A 22,337-nucleotide genomic window follows, 5' to 3' on the forward strand; every position below is an offset into this window, starting at 1 on the left:
TGTTTGGGGAGTGGCCAAGGGAATTAAGAACTCAAGAGAACATGGAGCCCTTCTCAAAGCTTTGTATTCCGGATATGAAGAATCCAATACATGAGTCAGATGGCTAAACCAAACCATTAATAAGACTGACAATGCCAATTGGGGCAGGGGGAGGATGGATTATATGCTTTGAGATTTTTAAATGGTCCATTTATTTCTTTATTTATTTTTAAGAATAGGGAAGTAGAGAGGCTGGAATCCCCAGTTCAGTCCTTCTCAACCTTCCTAACGCTGTGACCCTTTAATACAGTTCTGCATGTTGAGCTGACCCCAACTATAAAATTATTTTTGTTACTTCATAATGATATATATGCATATAAATTCATTTCGTTGCTTCATAATTTTGCTACTGTTCAGAATTTTAATGTAAATATTTATGGGACAGAGGTTTGCCAGAGGGGTTGTGACTCACGGGTTGAGAACCATTGCCCTGGTATTTACGCATCGTAAGAAACAAGCACTGTATGTTAACAGTGTATGCTCTGACTTCATTGTCCTGTACTGGAGCCTGAAAGCCGGCTTCTCCTACTTAGACTTGCCATTCTTGGTAACGAAGGTCTAAGTGAACTCTCAACCTAGACCTGGCCTTAAAACTTCAGAACCCAGGAGCTGGAGAGATGGCTCAGGGTTTAAGAGCACTTCCTGCTCTTCCAGGGGATCTGTGTTCTGCTCCTGGCACCTGTGCGTGTCTGGTGCCTTTGCTCTCCGGAACTGCTTGTGACCCGGTTGGTGTGAGTGTGAAGTCTAAGGAAAGAAATACACAGGCCTCAATGTTTCACCAATGACTAGTTCTGTGCTTGGGTTCAATTTCTGCTCAGTCTACTTAACCATTTCTGAAAACAGTTTTCAGAAAAATTACTCTATGATGCCTCTCTTTAAACCTTTAAACGGTTACCCCTACATTTATGGAGAAATCCAATCAGTGTGATCCCATCTCAAGGCTGGATCAGGGAGAGTGCCTTCAGGATACACACCATCCATGAGGTGCCCGCCACATGCATTGAACCTAGGAGCTGCCGGGCTGGGCATACTGTCCTCTGAGGTGCTGCACCCCGAAGGAAGCTAATGCTGATTCCTAAGCCTGGGCTAACGCACTGTGTCTGACCCCAGGAACAACATATCTGAGGTCATTCCCTGAGCTCGCTTTTATGGTCAGAACATCAACTTGCTGGCAAATCTATACACAGAGACCATAGGGAGGTGGGGATTATCAGTACTGGTTTACTTTGGCCCAATTTTTATTTCCTAAGTATCAAGTTTCAAAGCCTATTTTGGGAATATTTTCCTCTTCTTTTGTTCTGCCTCAGTCTTCCTTCGGTTGATTTAAAATGCCAGTTTATGGAAACAGATTGAAAATATGTAAATACTGTTATAATTTCTTTGGGGGATTTTAAAGTAAATCGTTATGTATTCTTTGGGCACTTTAAACGCTATCTTGAGAAACTTTTTTTCTATTTGGAAAAAAATTTCAGAACCATTACTACCGGATGATTCTAGCAGATGGCGCTGTGTACCACGTACACTACACAAAGCTCCATTTGTCTTCTCTGTTTAACAATGACTTGGTACTTTAAAAATTACCATCACCTTAGGCCTGATAAAGGTAAGCATTGAAAAGAAGTGCCATTTTGGAACACATCTATTTCTAATACACTGTTGACACAAATACATTTAGAAGCTGGTAGTCATTTTCTATTAAGTGTTTACATCTGTAACCACATTTTAATTTGTATCAGACTCAATACAGCTACTGGCTACTGCAGGAGACCCTGGGAGTTGAACCATTTCTAAACTGCTTTGATATGTAGGTTAGGGACAGTAGGAAGGGGACATGGAACCCGGACTCCCAGGTCTGACAGAACTACAAATAGCTCTTAGGACCGGACTTTGGAAGCGCTGAGTTTATTAAGGTTTTCATTAACTTGACAGTGCATGGTGCTTGCTGACGGATGTGTGCCTGTTAATTTTTGTTTGCCCATCTGTAGCATCTCTCCTTCTGCAAAGACCTGGATAAGATCTCTGTCTGCTGCCAGGGATGAAAACTGCTTTGCCACCTGAAACTTGAGTTGCTAAGGGCAGGTTTGCTCCACCCAGACAGACACGGTGTCAGTCTAGTTTACCTCCTTACAGCTTGGCTAACGTGCCTGCTTAACTGCCACAACCACTGATACTCTGGCTCACTTAACAATCATGGGGGCAGGGGCCAGGGAAGGTGGTGCTGTGCAAGCTTGGCCACCCGAGGTGGGCTCTCCAGTACCCACTTAGGAAGCCTGGCATGTCCAGGCACTGCCTGTGCAAACTCAGTCCTGGGTGTCAGGAGGTGGGGTGAGAGGTAGAGACAGGAGGGGAGCTGGGGCTTGCTGGTCAGTCAGCCTAGGCGAAAAGGCAAAGTTCAAACTTCAGCAAGACCCTGTGTCAAGGCAGTAAGGTGTAGCATGATAGATCAGGATACCCAAGGGACTTGTCTGGGATGGACACACACGGACACACACAAGGACACATGGAAACACACACACACACACACACACACACACACACACACACACACACACACACGTGTGCGTGCGCACAAAGACACACAAGGGCACTTGGACACAGACACATATACACACAAGCATAGAAGTAAGGTTTATGTTAACCTATGGTTTAAGGGCAGCGTTTATCATGACAGGAAATTCATAGTAACAGGAGTTTAAAGCAGCTGCATACAGTCAGGAAGCAGGGAACAGTGAATATTAGCGCTCTGCTAGCTTTCTCCTCTGATATAACCTATGAGCACAGGGAATAGCGCCACTCAATTTGAGGAAACTTCAGTTTACCTAAAGGGGGAGGTTCTCTCACAGGTAAGCCCAAAGACTAAAGAAATAATACCTCCCAGGCATGCCTGGGTGCTTGCCTCTGGGTGACTCCCAATCCTGTAGCCAGCACCACGGCGAGCATATACAGAGGCAAATGCCTACAGTACAGAAAGGCAGCTGGGGGCGCGAGAGCCCAGGGTTTGCAGATGGACCTCTGTTTGCTATTTCTGGACTGGGTCGTGCTAAGTGCTTGACTGGTGTGTGCATTTGGAAAACGGTCCCTTGGAGAAGATACAGCTAATTCAGGTGGAGAGCTTGACCTACAAATGGTAGCCCTGAACAAATTAGGCGGAAACACCCCCTTTGCCTTCAGACCAGTCTCAGACTGCAGCACTCTTATGTCTGGCTTAGGCGAGGCCTGTGACTATGAACATGGAGTGAACACGTGGTTCTATGAAGCGGGCGTTTCTGTACAGACTCCACATCCCCATCTCTTCCTCTGCCCATTAGCTACCTGCAAGGCGTCCTCACAAGGTGCATGAGCCGTAAGGAGACTGGTTACAAACACACACAACCGTCAGTGGCAGGGCACACAGATGGATGCCAACATCAGTATTGCACTGGGTAAATTAGCCCTTTATTGGGACCTGTGGTTCCTTGAAGTTATTCTAGCAGTTAATTTTGTGGGCATGTGTTGAAACAATAAAGGCCACTGATCTTTATAACTGTTTTGTTTTGTTTTGTTTTGTTTTGTTTTGGGGTGTGCATACTCATGCGCGAGCACATGTGTTTATGTGTGTGTGCATGTAGAGGCCTGAAGCTGAGGTCAGGCCTAGTCACCCTACTTCCTTGAAGCAAGATGTCTTGCTAAACTTGGGGCTAGCAAACTCTGGCTGGTCTAGCTGGTCAGTCTGCCTTCCTGGGTGCTCCGGTTGCAGGCAGCTGGCAGGCCCGGGCAGGTTTTGTGGGGCTCTAGGGACCCAGACACTGCCGTGCTTGCATGGCAAATGCTTTGCTTTATCCACTGGGCATCTCTCCCCACCCCCACAACTGTCCTGCTTAGTAGAATCAGGAGACTGAAATATTAACTAAGACAGCACTAAATTCACCGAGGATTAATATTTTCAGCAAGCACATGGAGGAAGACCAATTTATTTGACTACAGACTCTAAACTAATACATGAAATGCACTTGTGGAGAAGGGAGCATTAGAAACAGACACTTAAGCAGGGCGGGGGCGATGCCTGACTTTGAGCCCAGCACTTGGGAGACAGGTGGATCTCTGAGTTCGAGGCCAGCCTGATCTACACAGTGAGTTCCAGGACAGCAAGGGCTCCATAGAGAAACCCTGTTATGAAAAACCAAACACACAACATGCGCGCACGCACATGTGAGACATTTATAATTAGCATGTGTTAGGGGCCATAAACAATGTATGGAGTCCAGTTGTTGTTGACCAGACCTGGTTGAGTACAGGGTATGCCCTGCTGCCTCCTCGGGGTGGGGGTGGAATGGGGTCGGGGAAGGTGGGGGGTTGATGAGTTCTTCCTAGACATGGACTTCTGCCAGCCCTGCTCAGCGCTTCCTCCACAGGAGGGAGAACTTGAATTTGAATCTTCAAGGAAAAGGGACCTGGTCTTTAAAAATGGAGGTAAGAAAGTCTCCCGGCCGAGCAGTGATATGCACGCACGCCTTAGCTAATGTGCACCCATGGGAGGGATCTGACCTACAAGGACTTTTCTGGACTCAACCTTGACCAAAACTCATTGGACCAAATCTGAAAGTTTCTAGAACTTTCCACCAATGACTCATTGGACACGCACTTCGAAAACAAGTGGAATAAAGCTATAACTCTAGATTTCAGCTGTCTCCCTCTGCTTAGCAAAGCAAACTGGGAGATCCACTTGGCATCTATGAATGTCTGCTGTGTGGTCTGGTACGTCAGGATAAGATGGGGCTGGAGAGCTGGCTCAGTGGTTAAGGGCACGGCCTGGGTTTAATTCCCATCATCCACAGGGAGGCTCACTCCCTCCTCGGGGACCAAGATGTACACACAGGTAAAACACTCACCACCTCATCATCATCATCATCATCACCACCACCACCACCACCATCATCATACCACCACCACCATCATCATCATCATCACCACCACCACCATCATCATCCATCACAGAATAAGATTGCTGAGCTTGTGAGCTTTACTTTCTCTAGAAACTTCCACATGAAAGGCATTTTCCAGTGTACTCTCTAAACAGTGTCCTTTCCACCTTGAGGTATAGGCATCTTTAAATTGCACGGTTGATGGGCACGGTAACCCATACCAAATTTTTGGTATGACGCTTTTTTTCTACAGACCAAAACAATGGTGACAATAGCTGATATTCATTAAAAGCTTAAGAACTATACTTCCTAAGGGCTTCACGTAATCATTTACTCATATTAATGGCAACTCTATAGAAATAAAAAGAACAGTTTGCATCTCCTAGGCACTGGCTCGCTCATTCCTTGAACATCCCAGATCTGTCTCCCTCCTTGGAGGGAGAAGTCCACAGTCTGAAGCCACAATAGGCCCCAGTGGATGAGTCCCAAACACGGAGAAGGAAATGATAAAAGAGCCGATTTTGGTTTTAAGGAACAGACCTTCACTGTTCCGGGAAAACAGCTGTGGGATCTGCTCCATTTAGGAAGTCAAGTCACAGTGACCGTTAGCTGGGATTTCTTTCTACAACACCGTTTACTAAGGAAAAGGGAAACGGTTCTAAGCACTACAAAAACCTCAAGGAGGTGTATCAGCACTATAGTCCTGGCACCAGGAGGCGAGGACAGGAGGATCAGGTATTCAAGGTCATCCACTACAGAAGGATCAGGTATTCAAGGTCATCCGCTACTACAGGGGGTCCATGAAACCCTGTCTTAACACCTCCTGATGCTCCCGAGAAGGAAATATGTGTGAAAGAAGCGAACAGCCCCACACGAGCCTCAGTGGCTCAAAGACTAAGACAGTAAAATACATAGACTCCAACCAGCTTGGAAACTTAAAAAACAAAACAAAACATTGTGGCCCAAACGTATGAAAAATGTATGAAAGATGTTTAAGTAACCTAGGAGAAAATAGAACGAAAATCCCCAAAATGTACTGTAAATGCTCTCCCTGTAGGCAGATGTTAGAGACTCCCACTGGTTCTTATTTGTTTTTATCTCATGTTTCTCTCTTTACTAAAAAGGCCTTCTTAGGTCTTGGAAAGATCGATACATTTGGCTAGAAAATTACAGAACTGGGGCTGGAGAGAGGGCTCAGCAGTTAAGAGCACTGGCTGCTCCTCTAGAGGACCTGGGTTCGATTCCTAGGACCCCGCATGGCAGCTCACAACTGTCTATAACCCCAGCACCAGAGGATCACGGCACCAGGCATTCATGTGGTACATGTACCAGTGCATGCAGGCAGAATGCCCGCACACATATAAAAAGAAAAGAAAAAAGTCTTCTAAAGAGAAACTAAGGCACTGTGAGGGCGTTCGTTCATCTGAACCGTGGTGGTGTTGGAGTGTAGCAGAGACACCGTAAAATCAGGCCCTAGGTATGAAAAGATGCTGAAGACCCTGGGTCCCGCATCATGGGATGTGCGAGCAGTACCTCGCCCACTCACACGGTCCCTTGCTCTCCACCTGTCCCTGGCCACGGACCCGAGGGGCATCGGTACCTTCGTCCATGCCATTGAGGAGCTCCGAGAGGTCTTCGTTTTTGCTGTCAAACTGGTGTTCCTTCCAGGTCTCTCCGTTCTCGCTCCGGAGGACAATGAGTTCCCTCTCCTTTCCTCTCATGGACCCAAAATGAGGGATTTCCACTATGACCGGGCTAGAAAACAAAAGCCACATGGTTTCTTTTGTAGCAAGTTAAACAGAGCTGTAGGAGAATACTAAAAAATAAAGTCTCAACAACAGGATCGAGCTGGAGGTCAGAGGTGCCATTTGGGTTGGGGATGGTCTCAAAGCTGCAGAGTCATTGCTAGTTAAATGATATTACAAGCCCAGTAACATGCCATCATTCATTCACAAACACTTCTTGAAGGCCTACTATGTGTTAGGCATCAAATTGCGGGGGGGTGGGGGCGGTTATTAAACACATATGAATAGGAAATTTCAAATTAAACATGACTGAAATAGGCCATAAAGAAAGAAAGTTGGTTCAGGTTTTAAAATTAAAAAAAAAAAAACATAATAACATTACATTATAGAAGATGCTAATGAGTTAAAAGGACACAGTCACTTCTTTAAAAAAGGAATTTACCCTAATTTGGAAGATCATTTCTCTATTTTTTTCTCTCAGAAATAAAATAGACCCTGCTATAAGCTAGACCCTCCAACGATTGGCAAGACTTTGCAGTTGAAACAGTTTTTTTTTGATTGTCCCATTTGCAAACAGGTGAAGGGTGGCTTCGTTGCCTGACCTGACACCTACACGGGGATGCTGGAACATTCTGGAAGAGCCCATGTAAGTTTGAAATTGTCACAGGAAGAAGTTAACTCTTGACAGTGTCCTTTCTCAAACGGATGGAAGGGAATGGCTAGGAGGTCGAAGATTACCAAATTAAGTCATTTTCTTAAGTTTTACAGAATTATGGATAAGCACGGAAGATGGGCGGGAGCGAGCAGACCACAGTCACGCACGGTTCATGTGCTTGGATTGTGCAGCTATATCTGTGGATGCTTAGCAGACAGTGTCATTGTTCTCTGGAGAGGCTGTGTATGACCTGGCTTCACCTAGCTGTTTACATACACACCGTAGCAACAAATACAGGCTTCAGAAGGCACAGCTCAAAGAGAGGCTGTCGTAAAGATCAGAACCACAAATGAAACAGGCATAGCTGATTACTCATAAAAGTAGTCATCTAAAATGAGGCTGATAAATGTCAGGATTTTACTTTTGGCAAAATTCTTATAAACAAAGTCAAAGTTAAAAAATGTTTTTATAGTGCCTTTATTCTTTAACAAGTAGAAACAGTGTTAACAGTGTCATTCTGAAATTTCCCATAATTTAAAAACATACTTTATAAAGGGACATTAGGTGTCATTTCATTTTTTGAGAACAAGATACGATCTTTGTGGGTTAATGTATCTGAAACTCTCTCTGTGGCTTTGTGTAGGACACTCGGCAATGCTGGAGAGAAGGTATAGGCAGGATCTTTGACCAAGGGGACAGCCAAGCAGGACAACTCATAACGGGCTTTTCATGCAGAATGCCAAGGCTAAAACAGTCAGACAAGCAGAAAGACATGATACATTTCAACTTAAGCGAGACAAAAGACATTCGACAGCTCAACAGAATGTCTAGGCTGCCCCCAGTCACGTTTCTTTAAATATCTTGTATTCTTGACACGTTCAAAATGATCTTACTTATTGGTTGATTCTTTTTTTCTTCTCAAAGCCTGTAAAGATTACACTTTATAACAGTGATTCACAAGTCTAATCACACACACACGTTCACCCACACACTCACACACACACACGCACATGCTCACACAGAGCGTTTGTGGCATACATTGACTCAAAGTCTGCATATACCTTCTCTTACACTGGTTAAATGAGACGGTTGGTGTAGTTCTAGTAAGTACACAGAGAAGGAACATTTCAAATTAAAGGAGGGTGGACAGATGCACAAGCCAGCAGGAATGCTTGCGGTGAGTCAGTCCCACATGCTTCGAAAGCACAGGATGGGGCAGTGCCACATTAAGTCAGGCCACTATGGGTGTCTCTTTCAGCGACACACATCGACTGAAAGCAGAAGAGAGGAAACTAAAGAAAGAAGAACAAACTTAGGACGAGAATAAGACCATGGGCGTGACAGAAAAGAATTGACAATGGAAAAGAGAACTGTACACATTCTGATCTTGTCTATGAAGATCCTACCCAATAAATTTTGTTCCTTGAGGCCCAAGCTGCAGGATTCGGCTAACCAAGCCCTCGCCCTCATTTACAGGGGGAGGATGGGTGGGAAGGTGCAGTTTACTGAGTGACATCCATGCAGCAGGAAGAGAAACGAGAAGGGGAGACGGTGAACACACTGTCCGTCATGACAGAGCCTGACATGCCTTGCCAAGGACCACCTCGGACAATGAAGCAAATTTAGTTTTCCTTCTTGGAAGATACCCTACCCCAGTGGATTATATCCTTAACAGTTATCGTTAAAGAGACATGTCCCCACGGTAGCTATTTATGCAGGGAGGTGACATCTTCCTAAGGCTTCCTAAGGATGGCTCCTTGACTTCCACGGAGACTGTGGGGGATATCCACGCACCCATGGGCAGAAAGCATGCTTCTCGGTTAGTAAGTGCATTGGTCAGTGGCCGAGCTAAGGAACCCGCAGCCTATTAAAGCAGCAGCTTGGTGACCTTTGGCACCACACCCGAGTCCCCAGTGGGGTCCAACAAGCCATTTTCAGAGTTGATGTCTTGAGTTTACAAGGACAAAAGAAAAAAAAAAATCAAATATGTGGTCAGAGGGCCAAAGCGAAAACTTGGGGAAACTTACCCTAAAAATTGTGCCCCCGCAGGACCCATTTCTACCAGCCTACTGGCTAATCCCTCTCCTTCCACCATGGGGGGTGGGTTGGCCAGTTTATGTCTCTTTACCAGGCGGCAAGTGATGCGGGTGGGGGCCGTACACTTGCGCGGAGGGATGATGATCCGCATCCCGTGGTGGCGGCTTCCTCGCATGGAGCCCCCTCTCGCGTCCACCATAAAGCTAACCAGAAACCTGTAGGGAGAAGATCAGACAGCGTCAGGGACGGAAGTAGCAATCTGCACAGAGCTTGAAATTCAACGTCAAAGTACGGGACAAGGCAGCTGCCATGCCCTCCCTGGAACGACAGTTGCAAGTTACTAGTGGAGTCACATCAGGCATGCACGGGACTCAATCTCAGGGCAGAGATGGGTTTCCGGTGGAAGGAAGCCCCGCCCAGGAGGCGGGGAAGTCAGCGGAGGCATACAGAGAGGGGACGGTGATATTCATTGGAACTAACGGTATCTATGAAAGGAATACAGATGCAAAAAAAAAAAAAAAAAAAAGAAAAAGAAAAAAAGAAAGCCCACCATTCTCTGTAGACTTTGAGGATGGCTTAGAGGACAATCAAAGGTCATTTTTACTCGAACTAGATTCTCCCCTAACTTATTTATGGGACCTCACCCCAGTACACATAGGATGAAACTCCACAGCGTAGCATAGAACACATGACTTGTGAGACAAAGGGACAGTCACCCATACCAACACTCTTGACGTTTATTGAGATGAAACAATACAAAAATGCGAGCAGGTGACTAGGCTTGCTAAGATTTTGATGGAAAGGGGTTAACTTTGCTCAACGTCCATTAGAAAATATAGAGGCTAAGGGGCTATTAAAACATTACCTTTATCTCAATATGCCACGTGGTAATAGAAATGGAGCTTAGATGTTATTTTTGAGAGGGTCTATGTTTGTCATCTGCCTCCGTGTCAGGGCGAATAAGGAAAGTGTTTTTCTGGGTGTGGCTATGTCGAGGGAACGCCTCCTCTGTCAGTGACAGGCACTTTGGTAAACACCAACGAACAAATAGAGGGCGACAAACACATCCTTACACGCTGATTTTTACAGCTGATTTTTATACACAGGATTCCCATAGCACCAGAGAGTGAGCATCAGAAAGAACTACAGTTCTCTATCATGTTATTTTAAGGAAAAGATAATCCTATCCATCAAAATTCTTTTCTATATAATTGTCTAAGCTTTGTGCTAACTAACATCCCATCAACCGATCTGAAGCCCCTGAGTGATCTGTTGGTTTCCTGGCAAGGGAGACTTCTTCAGGCAAACTGGCCTGCCATCCCCATGGCGAGCCAATGAGGTGGAGAGAGCCCTTTGGTTGATTGTTTCCAGATCCAACTGCCCGTCAGTGAACGGACTCACCTTTTGCTTACATTTTTGGATTAACTATTTTTCTCTCCTTTATTTTGTGTGCTTGCTACTTTTTACTCTAGTAATCGTGAGAGATTTTTTTTTTTGCCTCTAGAATATTCAAATCAGGAGAGGGAAAGACCGTCTCAAAAACAAGGAGACGATAAAAATACTCTTTCCTTCTCTGTTCCAAGGATCAATCATCTGCTTAGATACACACTCATTATAAACCGTGATAAACCTTACTTCATCAACAACAGAGGCACTTTAACGAGATAAGAAAGCAGCCAGGGAGAAGAGTCTTGGTTCTCTCTGTGATTAGTGGTGAATCAGTTATCTCTAGGTGTCTGGAGGGCTCACTTCAAACTCTGGGCTTGAAATCTTACTTGTGTGAGTACAAGTGCACACTGCAGTGTTTGCCCAGATCAGGGATGTCACGCTGACTACAGCTGGGCCAAAACACTCCAGACAGCACCCGCAGGGCCTAGGAGAATCCCAGCACACGGCCAACACATGACCAATGTCAGCTGAATCAATCCATGAGCAGAACTTTGTGTGCTTAGAAACGGCACAGGGAAGACTTTGCTAAATAGTGGATGGGCAGATGGAAATCCAGGGTAACATTTAGCTGAGTGCTCTCTCAAGGTAGCGTACAAAGGTGACTCGGGCCAATGTAAGGCTGTGGCGTCCCTGAACACTACCAGAATAAACAGAGTGAATGCCTAAGACGATCTGAATGGCCAAACCTCCTACCCGGTGGTTCAGAGTACATGGCGCATGGTTGATGCTTGCAACCATTTAGCATCCTAAAATCTTGAATTTTATAGCGTTAACAGATCAAGGGAAGATGGGGGTAGATGAAGCAGGACACGAGTGTGCAAAGACACCGTGAGATGCACTGTGACTCAGTCTGGACGAGAGCTGAGCAAAACCCAAGGACACACAGCATGTGTCGTAGAAACAGAGAGAAACACACAAAGGTGATGCTTCAAAACCTCTCTATCCGTGCTGCTGTTCAGATCACGTAATGAGCCCCACACGCAACCCTACAGCTGCTATGCGGAGGCGTCTAGTTTCGCAAATGGCAGGGTGACGGGTGCGGACACACTACAGACACGGACGCCATCTAAACTGAGGGATGCCACACAAAGGAAAAACACAAAGGGCACGGTTATCACCTTGAGTCATACTGAGGCAGCGGAGACGAGTAGCTGCAAAATAATTTAGAAAGCAAATGGGAGAAATTAATGTACGGTCATTAGAAGCAAGCAACAGACAATGTCAATGATGAGCAAATGGAGAAACCTCAGAAAACAGAACCACGGCACTTAGCATTTGTGGGACAGCCTGGGAGCAAGGTTTGCCTTGGGAGCTCAGAGTGCCGTCCTCAGGCCTGGCACCAGGGGTTTCGGTCCCAAGTGGGACTTCTCTGGCTGTCATTATGTGTGCTGTGTAAATGCCTGTTTCCAAGAGAAGCTAAAGAAAAGGGTCCTGATGTATTTATTAGTATCATGTGTATATATAATGCATATAACATATATACATGTATGTGTGTATACTTCCTGGGTATATGTGTATGTGTATACATATATATATATTATATATTTCCTGTGGGTGTGTATTTACATATGTGTATATATATTTCTTGTATATATATATATACACACATATATATATATTACCTGCATGTGTGTGTATATATATGTATATATATTTCTTGTGTGTATATATAATTCTCGTGTGTGTATATATGTGAATATATATTTCTTGTGTGTATATATGTATATATATACACATACATACATATATTTCCTGCGTGTGTATATATATATCTTGTATGTATGTATGTGTATGTATATATTTCCTGTGTGTATATGCTATGTATAACATATATACATATATGTGTGTGTATACTTCCCGTGTGTGTGTGTGTGTGTGTGTGTGTGTGTGTGTGTGTGTGTGTATTTCTTGTGTGTATGTGCCTGTGCCATAGTGCACTCCAATCCTCAGTTTCCACCCTATTTGAAGTAAGGTCTGTTGTTCACTACTGCAAACTCCAGGCTGGCTGGCCAGCCAGCTTCCAGGGATTCTCCAGTCTCTGTCTCCCATCTCTCTTCAGGGATGCTGGGATGACAGGCACTGCTGATGTGGCGGGCTTTACACAGGATTGTGTGGATCTGAGCTCCAGTTCTCATATTTGCCCGAGTGCTGTATCCACTAAGCTGTCTTCCCAGACCACTAGTTACCATTTTAACAATTGTTCTTCTCCATTGATATGGTTATCCATTATCTCACAAGTAAATTACCTATAAAGACTCCAGCATCTAAAAGAGCATTGATTACCGATCACTTGTCACAGTTGGCCACTATTCAGGCTTCTGATAGGAGACCGGGATGAGGAACTCTTTAATGTGGTTCTTATCAGCACATCTGGGGTACACAGATTGGCATGTGACATTTTAAAAGTAGATTTATTTATTTTTAAAGAGTCATTGTTTTCTAGTTATAATGTAACACAATGTAATTGCAACTTTACTTTGGGAATGCCAAAGGTGCCAAAAGTCAATTGGAAGCTTTCTAGTTTATAGTTCCTTTTTTTAAAAAAAATGGCATGGCATAAAACAAACCATCTATTAAACACGGGCTGATGCCGAACAATAGGAACTAGATACCAACAGCAGAGTCCTGTTTACAGGGGACACCGAATCAGTGAGGCAAATCAATAACACGGTTGATGTGTGTGTGTGTGTGTGTGTGTGTGTGTGTGTGTGTGTGCGCGTGCGCATGTGTGTAGTATGTAGATGCATGTTGTCATAGGTGGCTGAGCATGTTCCTGTGTGTATTTGCATGTAGAAGCTAGAGACCAACTTTGTGTGCTGTTTCCCCGGCCATGTTTATCTTGGTTTTTGGTTCAAGAGTCTCTCACTGACTTGGCATTTATCCGTTAGGCTGGGAGAGCTGGCCTGCAGACCCAGTGATCCGAGAGTCTGCACTGCCTCTCCAGCTCTGGGATTACACACAGTACTGGGGACTCAAACCCAGGTCCCCATACTCATATGGCAAGCACTTTACCAACTGAGCCACTTCCCGAGCTCTGTATTTAAGTTTTAGAGTGAAGAAAAAAATCAGATGCATATGGAGAAAAAAAGCCTCATTTGAGAAAAAAATTAAGAAAAATAACTTCGCGTTAAATCTTTTCCATTGAAAAGAAATGTTAAAGACTCAAAGACCACGACAGCCAGGAAATTTTGCTGTATCAACAATCAGTGGTTTTTCTGATGCTCCACTTTCAGGAATAAAACCAGACTTGTCCCCAAAATACTTTTGCATGATTTACAAATGCAAACCACACACTCACTGATGAGCATGTATTTCACAGGTGAATGTATTCGCAGGTACGAAGGTGTTCGATATGCACGGAACACTAAACAATAAATGCAGTGGAGTCTAATGGAATGAAGAGGAGCGACGTGCGGGCACTTACCCAGAATGCACAGGGCTGGAGACCAGGTTCACATTGTCCAGTGTGTCTGCTGCCCAACTGTAGTGTCTGAGGGAGTCGGAGTCAAACTCCCTCGTGAATGGAAGGTGCTGGAAAACAAAGCGGCTCATGACATCAACGATCCACACGGCACACTGGGCTTCTCTGACACACAAGACACGTCTGCATTTCTTCAGAAGTCCGGATAAACAGTTGATATAATAAATTTGGGAATCCTGCTCATGAGGTCTACACCAGGGTCTGCTTAGAACAACATTTTTTTTTCTTTTTTTTCGGAGCTGGGGACCGAACCCAGGGCCTTGTGCTTGCAAGTGCTCTACCACTGAGCTAAATCCCCAACCCCGAGAAGAACATTTTTAAAAAAAATCAATATAGTGTACCGATGAAATACTGCATGTGGAAATACTAAGAAAGCAGTCTGGTGTCGTCTGCATGATAAAGGAAACATTGAGAAATTAATTTACATGCTTTTCAGCAGTTCGATTCCGGCCCAAATTAATCCAACAAATTAAAATCTCTTCCCGCTTCTCAAAATACAATCCTGATGACTCTGATACCCATGGATCCTGTGGCTGACAACAGTCTCTCCCCCAGCAAGAAAGCCTGATTAGAACATAGACACTCTGAGGTATCAGGGGGCAGCGTGCACAGAGAGAGAAACGCCAGAGAGTCGGAGATCAGGAAGCTGGCACTTGACTGTCATGTTTACCTTGGGAATATTTGACCATTGCAATTGTAGACAGAATGAGTGTTTATGTCTACAGAGACAGCTGCTGAAGGAGACAAAGCCCACTAAGGTTTTGACAGACAGTTGGGCAGCCTCAAGCATGCTACATACGGTCTTCTTCAGACAGAAGCTGAACTGTGGGACCGTGCAGGGGGGAGGTGGAAAGCCTACCCAGAAAAATCCCACGGAGCTTGTGGGAGCTTGTCAACAGTTTCACGAGAAAGTAGATGAAGTCATAGAATGTATACTGGAAAATGGGCCCAAAGATCATGCCAGCATTTCAAACAGAGATTCAGGAGGCTCCAAAGTACTTCCCTCAGTGCAACAAAAACTTGATTGAATTAAAATGGCCATCCAGGGTAGGACTCATGGCTCAGTAGTAGAACAACTTCTATGCAAGCCTGCTGACCAGAGCTCAACGACTGGAACCCACATAAAAAGCAGGCTGCAATACACACATCTGTAATCCCGGCCTTCTCACAAAGAAATCAGAGGCAGAAAGAGGCTCCACATGTTCACATGTACACACGCAACACACACACACACACACACACCAAAAGAATATTAAAATTAAGAGGCCAAGAAAAAATATAAGAAATCAAAGATCAACACTAGAGGTTGAAATCCTGCTCTACAAACTGACCAACCAACACTTCTAGAAAGAAAGAAAGGAAGAAAGGAAGGAAGGAAGGAAGGAAAGAAAGAAGGAAATTGAAACAAGATAATAAAGAAACAACTCAAGGTCCTTTTCCAGATCTGAAGTTTGTGTTCTCAGAGTAAAAGGATCCACTGTGTGACAAGGAGTGAGAGACACCACTGTGCCCACGAAGCTGCATCCGCATGAAATTTCAGAACCTAGAGACAGAGATGGCCACACACCCCGTAGGGAACCAGGGTGTGTATGTATGTTGGGGAGGGGATTGTCAAACAACCATTTCACAAGGGTCCCCTAAGACTGTCAGCAAACACGGATATTTACATTACAATTCAACAGTAGCAAACTGACAGTTAGGAAGTAGCAACAAAAATAATTTCATGGTGTGTGTGGGGGGCTTGGTCACCACATGAACTGTATTAAGGGGTCTCGGCATAAGGAAGATTGAGAACCACTGCACCAGAGGATGGTCAGGGCCTCAAGGTCGTCTTTTGCTGTATAGTAAATGATTTTGAGCTGAAAACAAGTATCTTGCTGAGTGGAGATCACCGATTTGATTGGGCTGGCTGACGGCAAGCCTTCTGGATCTTTCCTCTTGACTCCCTCAGCACTGGGAATACAAGCGCGATGCCAAGCCTCACTCTTTATGTGGTTCTGGGGCTGGGGCTCAGGTTCTCACCACTTGCATGGCAAGCTACGTCCTCAGCCTTCGAAGACAACAGAGCTGACATTTAGAACAGATACTCCGTAGAGCAATTGGTTCTATGTACGTTAGGGTTTAGGCCCTAGGAAAATGAAAAAATGAATGAGGAATGTCTAGCACTGCGTTTAATAAGAGAAGACATATCATGTGTGTGTGTGTGTGTGTGTGTGTGTGTGTGTGTGTGTGTTAAGAATTTGATGAAGCTATGGCGGCAGTGGTTAAGAGCACTGGCTGTTCTTACAGAGGGCCCAGGTTTGATTCCCAACATCCACACAGGGGCTTGAAACTATCAGTAACTCTGGTTCCAGAGGCTCCGACACCCTCTTCTGGCCTCCCAAGACTCTGTACATATGTGGTACAGGTACTCACACTCAGGAACACACAGCTAACATAAACCTTAGAAACAAATAATCTTACACAACTGGACAGAACTGAGATTGACCTTGGAGAGCAATGAACCCCTGGAGAACCTCACTTTCAGTCTGGCCGTATCTACTAACCTCTTAGACCAGCTTTTAGAGATAACAGCAGCCAACAGTCAGAGAGGGACCAGGGACTGAATGCAAAGCCACTTTAGTATTTTTGGTGATGTAAGTGAGTCGGGGTGGGAGAATGGATCGCGGAGACAATTACAATTGTATATCTGAGGCCCTTCGGTTATTTTCCATTTGGACTTTTTTTTTTAGTCTGATAAATTAATAATCTTTCACCTCTTTGTTAATTACAGTAAATTATTTACCTTCCGTACTCTGAGAAACTTACTGGTGACATTAATAATTAAAACCAGGAATTATGCCACACAGAAAGGTATCCCACCACCATGTAATATTCACGAGGCGGGATGTGCCAACTTGCCAGGATCCTACACTCCCTTAGATCTGCTTCCTCTCCTCGCCTCTTGTAGCTCTGTCGCCCATCAGAGTCCAGTCACAACACAGCTGACCATCACCGGGGAGCCCGTGCTGACGTGCCTCTGAAAGGCAGCGTTTCAGTCCAATATTGGGTACCAGAATAATTTCTTCTCAGAGTCCGCTTTTCCCTTTCATGGAGGTTGGTTTACGAGTGGTTCTGAGTCTGAATAACTTAAATATGAGCCGCCAGAAAGTTCTTACAACGGGGGAAGTTTCCTCAGCAAAATACTAGCAACTCTGTCAAACCTGCGGTTTTATAGGCAGATCGCGAATTGGTAATTTCCTTTCCAACCGTCTCCACACACTTTGTACAGCTAGAGTTTCGGTAAAACTGAGCCGAGACATGCCAGCACCATTTCAGAATGTCCTCAGCACCTATGTGTAGGGACACCATGGCTCCAGCACAGCCTTAGCTCCAGCAAGAACCATGTAAAGGGCTAAGCTGAGCACCTGCTGGGTGACCACTAAACCGGAAGCAGTTGGCTGGGGATGCAGCCCAGTTGGCAGAGTCCTTGCCGAGCATGCGCGAAGCTCTGGGTCTGACCCCCCCCAGCACAATATACGTGACGTAACAGCACACACCTGTATAGGAGTTCAAGGTCAACCACAAACAGGAAGTGAGCCCCACGCTAGCAGGGGCCACATGAGCCTCGGCTTCTAGGTCTCATAGGACCAACGTGGTGCCAAATGAAAAAATTCAGCTTTGGGACTGAGCCACATATAGCTAGATTTGGCAACTCCTCTTGGCACCTCCTATGGGAGACCACCCTTGCTACTGCTAACTTATTGGAGGTGACACAAAGGTGACTGTGACCTTTCCAGGCCCAGTTTTCACAACATCTCTGGAAATGTGGGGTCATTATCTGAGCTTTTTGATTTCAGGAAAGGAGTTAGAAGGGACAGCTGGGGTCCAGCATCCACAGTCCTGTGCTAAGGCCTGCGTCTTCGAGTAGAAACAGCAACTCTTCTCACGACAGCATCTGCTGCTTCGAGGGTACTGACGACCCTATGGACACTCCTGGCCTTGGGCACAGAGGGCGCCTGTATTTAGGGGATTAGTTTGCATGCCCACTTGGTACAGACAAAGCCAACATCCAGCAACTGACCCCCAATGAGCTCAGGGGGACGCCTTTGCACTGTATCGTTTCCATGGCAACAGCCGCCAGCCTGTGGTCCTTGGCATGTTTCCCCATCTTCCCAGTGTCTTTGTCTTTCACTGGTTGATAAGAGACTTGGCAGGACTGTAAATCATGGCCTGGCACCAACGCCATATTACTGTAAAACTACAATGCGGCGTCTTTAAATGCGAAGTGCTGCCTACTCTCTCCAGAGGACTTTGATTAATGTGAGGTTATTTGTTCAAAGATGATGATTTATTGAGGGAAAGAACAAAACCCAAAACGTTTCAGTTTCAGGCCAACCCCTGGGACTTTCCAGACATTTCCACGGGATGTCGTACCAGCAGACAGCTCCCTTCAGTATTCGCACACATCTGACCAGAACCGAGGTCTGGTTTGTTCTCTCAAAAAGTGCTAACTTCTTAAAAGTTTTGTTTTGTTTCTGAGACAGATTCTTGCTCTGCAGCCAGAGCTGCTATGTCGGAAACGATATGGTCCAGGCTGGCTTCACACTCATGGCAATCCTCCTGCCTTAGCTTCCTGGGTGCTGGGATGACAGGAGTAAGTTATCCCCTTGGTTTCCGTCTTTTGAACAGTGCTCCGACAATCCATGGTACCTTAAGTGAAGACTGCCTACCTTAGGTTCTCCAAGTCCCCAGAACCTTATAGACCTTGATTACACTCATTTTACAGTTAAGGAAAGGGAGGCTCTCAGAGACTTAAAAAAAAAATCTGGCAACACAAAGTCATGGCTGGCACACAGTGGCAGGACAGTGCATTAAAAACTCCACACCAATTTCATAGGGACATTTGCTTCCTTGTCAAAGGGACCAACAACACATCATCATCATCTTCTTCATCTTCATCTTCGGACGTTATTACAATCACACACTGTTCAAGGGAGTCCAGAGCCTGACTAAATGATGAGGTCACTGTCTCCAAGAGCTTAATATTTTCCAAAAATAGTATCCCGGCCGCCCTCCACATCAGAGGAGAGTAGAGCGTAAGAACACACTGGCCTTATTAACCAGGACACACCCTGAAGCTCAGGTCTGGAAATAAACAGAACACGTCGGTCTTACAAACCAGGACACGCCCAGAAAGCCCAAATCTGGGAATAAATATTAAGTATAGAAGAAGGGGCAGGAAGAGGGGGGATAGAGAGAAGAAAGAAAGGAAGAGACGGATGAAGAGAGGGAGGAAAGGGGGGAGGGGAAGAAAAAGGAAGAAGAGAGATAGAGAGAGAGTGAGATCTAGTTGGCTGTATCGTCCAGTCACTCCCAAGTGCTGACTGTTAGCCCTCAGTGCCAGAAGTATATAGTGTATACTCCTAGTATATCCCAGACCCTAGTATAGTATATATTCCTGGTATAGACCAGCTGCTAGTGTATAACAGACCCGAGGTAGTGTAGGGTAGTCTAAGATTAGCTTTCTACCATACTGCCAGAGTGGGTATCAAGTCTCCTCTCCAGGACGGTTAGCTCTGCTACTCTGAGAGACCAGTGTCACCAGTGTCCAATGGGTCACCTAGCAACAGGCCACACCCAAAACTCAGGGCCTCTAATCTCAGGAAAGGCAAGTGTGATTTTCTGGGGGAGCAGCCAGATGAGGCCACTAAACCAATGCATGTCAAGGAGAGCCTCCTCCTCAAAGCAGACTAGACGGTGTCCAGCATGGGGGTGGGATGGGGGAAGCCATGAGGCTGTCTCTTTCCTCAAAGAACACAAGGACCAGGCCTTGAGCAGGGCTGGATACTCCACTTCACAGCAGCAATACAGGTCAAAATTTCCCTGTGCCTGTGTGTACGGTAGGGCAGGGAGTAGGTAATACTAATGTTCCGATTTCCCCGTGATCACGAGTAATGCTTTGAAAGGAGTGCATTGTTAAGCAAACCATTAACAAAGCTGGTTCTGGAGTTAGCACTTCGGAGGCTAGCCCTAGGGAGGTCAGTTTTACTTTACATCCTATCTACAGACTTCCTAAAGTTGTCAAACTCCGAGGATATACCAGGCCTGAGGTAGCAAAGGACAGTAGGATTAGCTTTCCACAACGCTGTTTTAAGTCTTACTCAGTACCTTCAGTGATCTGCTATGCCCTGAGACCGTTCCATTCTGAGCTTGGGGGGCGGAGAGGGGAGGGGCGGAGGAGAGAGAATGCTACCCTTAAAGCAGTGGTTCTCAGCTTTCCTAATGCTGTAATCCTTTAATACAGTTCCTCATGTTGTGGTGACCCCCCCCCCCAACCATGACGTTATCTCATTATTGCTTTGTAACTGTAATTTTGCTACTGTCATAAATTGTAATGTGATTACCTGACATGAGATCCCCGAGGGGGTCGTGACCCACAGGTTGAGAATGCGGCTCTAAAGTCTACAAACGTACAGATTTCCTCTCTGCTATAGGTTGCTGCTAAGGTCTCCACCCCATTCCAGCTTCCCTACTTCCAGTGGCTGGCCTACAGGGAGGGGAAACCAGGTGGTGGTGGTACATGCCTTTAACCCTACCACTCAGGAGGCAGAGACAGATCTAGCCTGGTCTATAGAGCAAGTTCCAGAGCTGCCAGGGCTACCCAGAGAAGCCCTACCTTGAAAAAACCCAAACCAAACCAAAAAAAAAAAATACCCAGGGGGGAAAAAAGTTATGGGGCTGGAGACATGGCCCAGTGGTTAAGAGCACTGACTATTTTTCCAGAGGATCCAGGTTCAATTCCTAGCACCCACATGACAGCTCACGGCGCTCTGTAACTCCAGTTCCAGGAGATCCAACACCCTCATACAGTCATATATGCTTTTAACACCAGCTCCAGGGGATCTGATGCCTCTGGCCTCTGTGGACACCCAAATGATGCACACGCATATACTTACACACAAACACACACCCCTAATTAAAAAATAAACCTTTAATCAAAGGCCCGGATTGATTATCTGATATCTGTCTCAGCTCATTTCTCTTAAACTTGGGAAGAATCATTATTTTTTGGGGGGACTCTGACCTGACACGAGCAGCTGAGGTGCATAGTTAACATACGAGAGCAGACCTGGTTTCCAGGTTCTCCCGGCATCCCTCAGTCCTTATATGGGACTTTGCAGTGGCTGGGCTACCCGTCTCTTAGAACCTCTTCTCTATATAATGCAGACATTTTGGTCTCTCCCTGTCTCTCTGCATTTCTGAATTTTCTCTCTCCCTCTGCAAACATGCTCTTTTTCTTCTTCTTCCCCTCTCTTCCTGCCCATGGCAACTCCCCTGACCTTGTCCCTTGGGAACATTGAACCTGCCCCAAAACAGCTTCCCAATAAGCCTGCCTTTATATATTTTAATTTGGCTTGGATGGACTCATTCCACTGGTGAAGAATAACATCAATTTTAAATTCATGGTAGCCTAATGCACCAAGGCATAAATAGCAGAAGAGCATTGCTCCTTACACTGACATAATGTTGCATCTCTCTGTGCGAACTTTAGGTCTGGGCACGCTCCAGATCATGGGGAAAGGGAGGGGAGAGCAACCACTGGTTTGAACAACATTGGCTAAGTGGAAACTGAGCCTACAGAGATTGCTCAGTTTAGAGCACTTGCCTTCCAAGTAGCAAGATGACAAAATAATCTGGTGTCAGGTGGAACCTCTCTCCTCCCCTCCCTCTCTCCCACTGCCCAGTGTGCTTCAAGATAGGCCCTACACTGGGTCAGGGTAACCTGGCTGCCTCAGAGGAGTCAGGACTTGAGCTCCAGGCACCCAACAGATGGAGGCTCAAGTCTCAGCTCTTCCCCAGCCCCAGGCTTCTGTTTGTAAAGTGCAGATAACACCTCTCTCAGCAGAGTGTGGTAGGCTTTGGCTGTAACCCAAGCACTCAGGAGGCAGAGACAGGTGTTAGAGGTGACCTAAGTTTGGCCCCTGAAGCCCATGTAGAAAGCCAGATACATCTGTACACATCTGTACACATCTGTATCCTGAGCCTTT

General features: G+C 45.6%; 1 protein-coding gene across 52 annotated transcripts in view; it reads right to left on the reverse strand.

Annotated features, from left to right (window-relative positions):
- The window catches only part of Ank3 (ankyrin 3), a 623,484-nt gene that overhangs the window by 64,303 nt on the left and 536,844 nt on the right, over positions 1–22,337 (reverse strand). For 35 of the 52 annotated variants that reach the window (XM_063279273.1, XM_039098850.2, XM_063279282.1 and 32 more), the window contains 3 exon segments: positions 14,251–14,357; positions 9,368–9,592; positions 6,541–6,695 (listed from right to left, as the gene is read on the reverse strand). In XM_063279273.1, coding sequence (XP_063135343.1) covers positions 6,541–6,695; positions 9,368–9,592; positions 14,251–14,357 — 487 coding nt within the window. 52 annotated transcript variants of the gene reach the window in all.

The sequence above is a fragment of the Rattus norvegicus genome, chromosome 20 (genome assembly GCF_036323735.1).
Source record: "Rattus norvegicus strain BN/NHsdMcwi chromosome 20, GRCr8, whole genome shotgun sequence".
Classification (NCBI taxonomy): domain Eukaryota; kingdom Metazoa; phylum Chordata; class Mammalia; order Rodentia; family Muridae; genus Rattus; species Rattus norvegicus.